At 42.8% G+C, this 9,073-nt stretch overlaps 1 protein-coding gene across 1 annotated transcript; it reads right to left on the bottom strand.

Moving 5' to 3' along the window:
• Positions 1–209: 209 nt before the first annotated feature.
• On the bottom strand, positions 210–7,435 carry LOC106323587 (DNA-directed RNA polymerase II subunit 1-like). The gene is made up of 14 exons (XM_013761687.1): positions 7,166–7,435; positions 6,774–7,037; positions 6,396–6,698; positions 6,160–6,318; positions 5,931–6,092; positions 5,625–5,845; positions 5,402–5,543; positions 4,983–5,318; positions 4,599–4,885; positions 4,247–4,505; positions 1,110–4,174; positions 931–1,002; positions 590–789; positions 210–498 (listed from the first exon to the last, which is right to left on the bottom strand). Exons 1-13 carry the CDS (start codon positions 7,247–7,249, stop codon positions 624–626), a joined length of 5,520 nt encoding a protein of 1,839 aa, XP_013617141.1. The 5' UTR covers positions 7,250–7,435; the 3' UTR covers positions 210–498; positions 590–623.
• Positions 7,436–9,073: the final 1,638 nt, after the last annotated feature.

Below are 9,073 nucleotides of genomic sequence, written 5' to 3'. Positions count from 1 at the left end.
TCTAGTAAAAAACCCCTTTAGTTATGGCGAATGTAACTAGAAATTAATCGAATAAAACAAATGTAGAATCTGCGGATAAAGTTTTTGATTTTTTTAATTCACATTGGAAAATCCAGTCGTTTAAACTTCAAAGTGGGGCACATGCCAATCAAATACTCTTGTCGGAACAAAGTATTTGTCCGATTCAAATCATCTCAACGAAGCAACAGTAACATAAAAGAATCCTTTCATAGAGTATTACTTTCTGAAATCGAACAAGCAAGAAGTACTCAACAACCAGACGAGGAACCCAAATCCATATGAAGTTTTCCCATGAGAGGATTGTATCCATTGGGCAAATATGGGTTTTTTGGGGCGATGTTACATAGCTTTAATGGTACGTTTAGAACAAATTTAGAAATCATGAAAAAGAGGATACTAGGAAAACAGTGTCACAAAGATATCCACTGTGGAGATGCTTTCGAAACGCTCTTTCTTCCTTTTTTTTCTCAACATGCCCTGCTGGTTATACGAAATAACATGTGGCTCAGATTGTGGCTAGTACGAGTTTTAAACCCAATGGTTCCAAAAGGTTTAGACGTTACGTTACCTAAAACTTATATATAACGTCTCTCCTCTCCATTTCAAGGGCTGCTTTTACCATCCTTGCTGGCATCTTCTCCAGTCTTGTCATTTTCATAGCCTTCGTGTGGTGTATACTGACCGGTGGATGAAGAAGAATAGCCAGGAAGTGTTGGTGAGTAGCCTGCGCTTGGGCTGTAGTCAGGGCTTGCTCCTGAGCTGTATGGGCTGAGACACATTTAACAGCAACAACAACAACAAACCGGTTACACTTTATTACACAATTCAAATGCCAAAAGACAATAGTTGGTGAGCATTTTCAAATAAGATCGATGCATACAACGGATTAAAGTGTATTAAAATTCGAACCTGCTGGGACAGTGTGTTGGACTTGAAGGTGAATACGATGGAGAAGTGGGCGAGTACGATGGTGATGTAGGGCTGCAGAGTAAAATTTGATCAAAAGAGTTAACAAATTGAGAAACGACAAAGCATTAGAAAAGTTTTACAGAAGTTGAAACACTGAAGAGCGGTTTACTACTACTCACCTGTAGTTTGGTGATGTAGGACTGTAGCCAGGGCTAGCTGGTGATAGCCTTGCATCGCTAGGAGAGTAAGCCAAAGATGGACAATATTTAGCAGACTGAGGATTGTAGCTTGGAGACGTAGACCCGTAACTAGGTGAGGTTGGACTGTAGCTTGGTGAAGTTGGGCTGTAGCCAGGAGATGTAGGGCTGTATGCGGGTGAAGTGGGACTGTAAGAAGGCGAAGTTGGGCTGTAAGATGGTGAAGTAGCGATGTAAGATGGAGAGGTGGGGCTGTATGCAGGGGAAGTAGGGCTGTAAGCTTTGTGAGCCGGTGATGTCGGACTGTAACTTCGGGATGTCCGACTATAATAGCTAGGGGAAGTGGGAGAATAGGAAGGACTTGTTGGGCTAGAGCCAGGAGAACTGGGACTGTAGTAGGGCGAAGTGGGACTGTATGTGGGCGAGGTGGGACTGTAGTAGGGCGAAGTGGGACTGTAGGTGGGCCTGTAGATTGGCGAAGTGGGGCTGTAGGTGGGCGAAGTGGGACTGTAGGTGGGCCTGTAGTTGGGGGAAGTGGGACTGTAGATGGGGGAAGTGGGACTGTAGTAGGGAGAAGTCGGGCTATAACCGGGGGAAGCAGAACTTTGTCCTGGGGATGCTGGGCTGTAACCTGGAGATGAAGAAGGTGAAAAGGCCATTCCACTAACATACGGAGAGAACTGTGCGTCTGACGTTGGCGACGATCGCACATTTGGAGTCAAGAGGTAGTTTGGTGTCATCATCATGCTTTCATGATAAGGAGTGCCTGAAAATGGTGAGCGAGCAGGAGTCATTCCAACAAACTCCAGGCCATCCATATAGCTAGGGAGCTGAAGTTCAATAGCATTCTTCAGCATCTCATCGTTCAGATACAGCTCACAATCTCCTGTTCCAATTGGTGCAAGCTGGCCAAGCATTATATTCTCGGTCACGCCACGCAAGCAGTCCGTCTCAGCATAAGCCGCAGCATCCAGTAGAATATCAACCGTTTCTTCAAACGAGCACCTCATCAGAGGGCCAGTGTCGTTTCTGTTGATCCCATGTCGAGTGATCGCCATCAGATGACCACGATAGGTCATCGTATCACACAAGATGGCAAGATGACGGTAGTTCACATAGGAGCCATCAAAGGATATCACAACTCGAAGCTCATCCAACAAAGCACGGCGAACCGCCTCGATTCCGAGAACTTCCATAATCTCAATCAAGTGATTGCTGGTTGTCCTCTTTGGATCCACATCTTCGTGGCACATCACAGCCAACAGATTAACACCTTCTGTATCTAACATCCACTCTTCAGACGTCTTGAACCCTTCCTCCTCATCAAACTTGCTTTTCCTAACCTGTTTGATGAACACCTTGTTGATGTCTGGAATACCCCTCAGCGCCATCTCCGTCAGCATGTTGCTCTCAATCTTTTTAAGGAACACATCATCCTCAGCTGATTCATCTTGCCCTTCTCCCTTTGCTCCCTCATCGTTCATAATACGAATCCGAAGGATCAGTTTCTCAGCATTGTCGTCATTGAAAATGCAAGTCAGATCATCATCAAACTCAAGGTTGATCTTCTCAGCAATATCCGCCATACTCAGCTTCTTATCGACCATCATCTCGCGGTTCAGCTCTATACGAAGCAGCCAAGGAGATATTTTATCCGGAGAAACATCTTCATCAGGCATTTCGTAGTATGACCTCACAAACTCATAATCTTCTTCTATTATAGTACTCATCGGATCCGGGTCATACCAGACCTCCGTAGCTTGAGTGACACTCCTGAGAGTAGTATACTCCAAAGCACATTGAACAGTTTTGGCCCCTTCTTTTGATCTGCTAGCTTCCGGTGTGAGGTAGACAGATAGAGAAGGTGTCTTGATCCGTTTAGCAACGTTAATAATCTCTCGCAGCCTTGGAACACCGAGGGTAACATTCTTCGCACTGACACCAGCGTAATGGAAAGTGTTCAGAGTCATCTGCGTAGCAGGCTCTCCAATAGACTGAGCAGCAACACAACCAATCATCTCCCCGGGAGATACAAGCGACTGCACAAATCTCGATTCTATCTCACCAATAACCCACTCAAAAGCCTCGCGGCTGAGCTTGTACTCCTCCAAAACTCTTTTACTAGCGAGAGTGCTGCGAAGCAAAATGTTAAAGAACAGCGTGGCGTTTTTCTGAGCTTCTACACTCAGTGCATCTTCACCGGGAACAACCAGCAACCTCTCCTGTAACTTATCAACCGCATCAACGATTTCAACCGGGTGCAAATCCGAGATCTTGCGTAAATCAATCTTGAAAGTCTTCTGCGCATTCCAGATATGCCTCTTGATGTTAACAGGTAACGGCCAAGTGCTATCACCGTTTGTAGCAATCTCAGTGCCGAGTTGGTATCTGTCAGCCTCAAGCTTCTGATACTCAGCATCAAACACGTCACGCAGCTCCCGGATCCCTTTCAAGTCCTCAAGATGTTCGTCGCTTAGGTAAGCTGGATTCCAGTTGACGTCATCAATCTCGTACTTGAACGTCCTGTCGAACTCAGACTTCTTCATTTTCAAAGAGTCCAGCTTCTGTGACTCGATCCACACAGCGTCCATACCATCTTCCCCATAGAGAAACTGAATAACATCGCCCAACGAGTTTCTCACCGTCCCGTCATATTTAACCATAATATCCTCCATGGCCTTGACCAACCGCCTCTGGATGTATCCAGTCTCTGATGTCTTCACAGCGGTATCGATAAGACCTTCCCTTCCTCCCATTGCGTGGAAAAAGAACTCCTGGGGAGTCAACCCACGCAGGTACGAATTCTCCACGAACCCACGGCTCTCTGGACCGTAATCATCTTTGGTGAAATGAGGCAACGTCCGCCCTTCGAAACCAAACGGGATCCGTTTCCCTTCCACGTTCTGCTGACCAACGCACGCTGTCATCTGAGAGATGTTAATGAAACTTCCTTTGGATCCTGCTGTCACCATGGCCTTGAGGTTGTTGGTTTCTGCTAAACTCTTTTGAGCACTGCTTCCAGCATCGTCACGAGCTTTATTCAAGACCTTAAATGAGTAGTAAATGAGTCAGCATAGATCAGAAAACTATATTATTATTCAAGCCATTAATTAATGTACCTGGTTAACTCTGTTCTCAAATGTCTCTGTCATAGTTCTCCCCGGCTCAGGGTCCAGTTTCTTTTCCTGGAACTGACGGATAAGGTCTTTCACAGCAGTTTTGGCAGTAGATATAGTCTCGTTAATTTTCTCCATCGTCGACGAATCAGCAATAGTGTCACCAATTCCAATGGTGAAACCATTCTGCAGTAGCCAGTAGTTGACAAGCCATTGAGTATGGCCAAGGAATTTTCTAGCTGCATCAGGTCCAACTTCTTCCCTACAAACCACGTAATAAAAAAAAACAAATGAGCGCATGAAACCAATTAATGTTAATATTTTTGTGATAAGTTAAGAAGATGCATAATCTTACCAAATGACATGCACGAGACTTCCGTTACCGGTACCAAGGGTCTTTTTGCAGAGAGTTCCAGCGAGAAGCTCCCCTCTTTCAATTCTCACTTGAGTATCCCCTGGAGTTATGTATCCCGTCTCTTGATCTGAGTGCCATGCAGAGTACCTGAATAGATTTATCTGCTTTGGTATGATAAGATTAAAGACTTGTTTGCCAGTCCAAAGAGGACGAGGCTTCAAAATTGCGGGAGCTGGGACTTTCCCATCGAAGTCTTCCCACCACATAAGCGTATTCATGAATACATCCTGAAAAAATGGAAAAAAAAATTTAGCATATCCTTTCATTAAACAGAGAGATTTTAAAAAAAAAAAATAGAGAGATTTTTAAACAAGAAGTGGTTACCTTCTCAATGAAGGTATCTCTCTTTGTAATTTTACGGCATCCTAGAAGTGTATCTTGCACAATACCCATCACAGGCCGATTCGCCTGGGGGGAGACTATACATTTGGGAACCATCATCAGCTCCAACACCTCGGCTCTAGTCTCGAATGACTGTGGTACATGCATGTTCATCTCGTCCCCATCAAAATCAGCATTGTAAGGAGAAGTGACAGACAAGTTCAGTCGGAAAGTGGAGTATGGCATGATCCTAATCCTGTGACCCATGATAGACATCTTGTGAAGACTTGGTTGACGATTAAACAGAACAAAGTCACCATCAATTAAGTGCCGCTCCACCTGTGGAAATGAAAGCATAGAAGAATTAATACTTCCAAAAAAAAAAAAAAAAAATTTGTGCCTTGAGTGGAAAGAATAAATACTTTGTATCCAAGTTCCAAATGATGATCACTGCTCTTCTTAAGGTAACGAAGGTCTAGTCTTTGGCCATCATCTCTAATGATATATTTAGCTCCAGTCTTGCCAGGTGGAGGATGTGGCCCATTATCCACCAGCTCCTTTAATCTGGCAATAGAAATGTTGTCAACAAACATGGAGAAAAAATACTTTCTCAAGATAGAAATAAACACCAGAAACAATAATAACCTTTCAATGTTATATGGAGTAACTGTTTCAGGGTATGTGAGATTCAAGGCTATACTCCACGGTACACCAAGTTCATCGATATTTATCGTTGGATCCGGTGTAATAACAGTACGTGCAGAGAAATCAACTCGTTTTCCCATCAAATTTCCCCTGATTCTGCCTTCCTTCGCCTTCAGTCTACTACATATTGATTTAATGGGCCTCCCTGATTTTTGAGTAGCCTGAAAAAAAATAAAAAATAGGCCAAACAGATCAAGCAACGTCTGTATGTTTCAGACCAGATCTTGAGGGATATAAAAGCATTACCCTTGGCTGTCCAGGCAACTCGTTATCAAAATAAGTTGCTATATGAAACTGCAAGAGCTGTGTGAACTCTGATATAATATGAGCTGGTGCTCCACTTTTCTCCTGTCTTTTCAAGTTTTCGTTGTGTCGGATAATCATTGCAAGCTGATGAGTCAAGTCATCCTGCACCAACAACAACACATTCAGTTGGCATAGTGAAAAGGCAAGTTGAGATATGAAAGTGACTTACCTCACTTCTGGAAGTAGCATCCATCATTACAGATGGTCTAACAGGGGGTGGAGGGATAGGAAGCACTTCTAGAATCATCCAGTCAGGACGAGCATACTTGGGGTTGAACCCTAGGAGTTGACAATCCTCATCGCTAATCCTCTTTAAAACACTCAAAACCTGCAAAAAAACTCACATGCCATCAGATTAATTACCCCCAAACATTACATTCTAAATATAGAAAGAAAAAGACAAACCCTGTCAGCACCAAGCGTCTTTTTCATTTCTGCACGCTCTGGAAGCTGGTCCTGCTCGTCGTTCTTCTTCCTCGTTATTTTATACTCAGCAATCATCTTCATGCCCTCGATAGTCAGCTTCGGTTGCACTGCACCACATCCACCACGGATCTTCTTCACGGGTCCGTCCATGTCTTGGCTTTGAACGTCCTCGAGATTATCGTCATCAGCACATTTAGTCTTGTTTTTGCACGCTTCCAGAATCTTCTTAAGTCTATTCTTGGGGTTCTTTATCTTCATAGCCTGTTTAAACTTATGCTCCTCCTTCACGAAAAAAAAGAAGAATAAATTAACACAGATGCAAAGCAAAACAAGATCAGTTTCGTTTCATCCATATACCTCATGAGCTAAGATCTTGGAGCAATTGAAGCAAACGCAACGCATGATACTCAACACCGTTTTCATAAAACCGACGTGGTACATAGGCTTAGCGAGCTCAAGATGCCCGAAATGCCCAGGGCACTCAGCCATGTTAGCCATACACGTCTCGCACTTCACCTTCCGATCAATCGTACCGAGACGAGCATCGCTCAATCCTCCAACCTTGGGTTTACCTTTCTCGGTGGTCTCACTATGCTCAACGTGCATAACAGACATTTGCCTCTGAAATAAAAACAAAAGGCCGTTAGAAACGAACTTTCGTTACTGTTCACTCTCAGTTCAATTTCTCAGCCGTCTGTTAGACGGCGGAGCAAATGAGCTTAGCAAATGTAAAGAGAATGGAGCATTACGATCTCATCGGGGCTGAGAATCCCAAACTGGACCACACGGACTTTTGAGACCTCAGCCGGAGAGAACGGGAACCGTGTATCCATGACGGCGAAACTCCGATCAAAGGAAACGGAACCCTAGAAATTGGTTATCAAAATCGATTAAAAATGTTCTTAGTGTTTCCCTCGCTTTTTGAATTTGTTTGAATATGTGAAGAGTCAGTTTTACAGTTTACTTGAGCTTAATTTTTTTTTTTTTTGTCTGACACGACCAGATCTGGATTTGCTCTCGCGAAGATGCGAAGAGAGGTATGAACAAAGAGAAAGAACTGATACCCTAAGCCTCTTATTTATAAAGAAGTCAGCTCCTCATTAGTCGGTTGTTGTTAAATGGGCCGCAAATGTCTTAGGCCGGTTAAATGGGCCGCAAATGTCTTAGGCCTTCGTTTCCTTTTTAGAAACTAGGATCCAAAATTCTACGCTGACCAAGGAAACATGACTTTGGTTTATCAAGATCTCTATCGGTTTAGTTTGTTTGTACTTACTATTCATTTCCGGTTTAGTAAACCGATACAGAATATTTTTTAAGCAGACAATAAAAATTTAACATTATCAGAAGACAGTTAGTAGATTTCTCAAAAGAACAATCAAGCTCTACACATCATAATTGGTTTCTCAAACTAAAAGTGTTGCTGGACTTAGTCCATATTCTTAACACTACAATAAGTAGGGTTAATTATAATATTTTTTTAGAACAATGAGCAGGTTAAACTAAGAGCAGGTTAAACTAAGAAGTGGCTACAAATCTACAATACCTGATTTTTTTTTTTTTTACAATACAATACAATACATGTTTTTTTCTGTATCAATTGACAAGTTTAATTAATACATGATATTCAGCTACTAGTTACTACAAGTGTCTCAAAACTATAAATGAAGGAAATGATCTTTATGCTAGAAACAATAACCTGATAAGTATGCACTTATAGGTTGAGAAGCCACTCTCTGTATCTAACTAACACGTTAGATACAGAGGAGATCAAAGCTGCTACCTTTACTATTCATCCGGACAAAGCTCCTGGACCCGATGGTTTCTCTGCCAGCTTTTTCCAAGCCAATTGGGAGATTGTGGGACCATCAATCATCAGGAAAGTTCATCTCTTCTTCACCTCAGGAAGTCTCAGACCCTCGCAAAATGTTACTCATGTTAGACTAATTCCAAAGCTGGTGGGAGCAAAAAAGATGACAGACTATCGTCCTATAGCGTTATGCAATGTCTTTTTCAAGATTATTTCAAAACTCCTAGCACTACGTCTAAAACAAGTTCTCCATCTCATTATCTCAGAGAACCAATCAGCATTTATTCCTGGAAGAGCTATTGCAGACAATGTACTGATTACACACGAAGTTCTACAGTTTCTAAAGACATCACAGGCACAAAAACGATGCACAATGGCAGTAAAGACAGACATGTCTAAAGCATATGACAGAGTTGAGTGGACTTTCATCTCAAAGGTGCTTCAACGCCTAGGTTTTCACTCTAAGTGGGTAAATCTAATTATGCAGTGTGTGTCTACAGTTTCTTACTCCTATTTGATAAACGATTCAGTACATGGTCTGGTAAACCCTAAGCGAGGAATAAGACAGGGAGACCCACTCTCCCCGTATTTATTCATTCTCCGTGGTCAAGTATTATCCGGTCTATGTCAAAAGGCGGAAAGAGACGGTACCTTTCAAGGTATCAAAGTGGCAAGGGGCAGTCCAAGGGTTAATCATCTGCTTTTTGCAGATGATACCATGTTCTTCTGCCAAACGTCCCAGGCCAGTTGCAACAAGCTGAAGATCATCCTTGAGAGGTATGAGAAAGCTTCGGGGCAGAAAATAAATGTCGATAAATCCTCCATCACGTTCTCATCAAAGACACCACCT

Source organism: Brassica oleracea, chromosome C1 (genome assembly GCF_000695525.1).
Source record: "Brassica oleracea var. oleracea cultivar TO1000 chromosome C1, BOL, whole genome shotgun sequence".
In the NCBI taxonomy this organism is placed as follows: Eukaryota; Viridiplantae; Streptophyta; class Magnoliopsida; order Brassicales; family Brassicaceae; genus Brassica; species Brassica oleracea.
This window is presented reverse-complemented; position numbering and strand designations above follow the sequence as displayed.

Excerpts from the sequence above, each read along its gene's own strand:
- LOC106323587 (XM_013761687.1), bottom strand. The coding sequence starts at position 7,249 with ATGGATACACGGTTCCCGTTCTCTCCGGCTGAGGTCTCAAAAGTCCGT. Across the intron at positions 6,319-6,395 it reads AGACGCTTGGTGCTGACAGG|GTTTTGAGTGTTTTAAAGAG; the intron begins GTTTGTCTTTTT and ends GTTTTTTTGCAG. Across the intron at positions 5,544-5,624 it reads ACTCCATATAACATTGAAAG|ATTAAAGGAGCTGGTGGATA; the intron begins GTTATTATTGTT and ends TTCTATTGCCAG.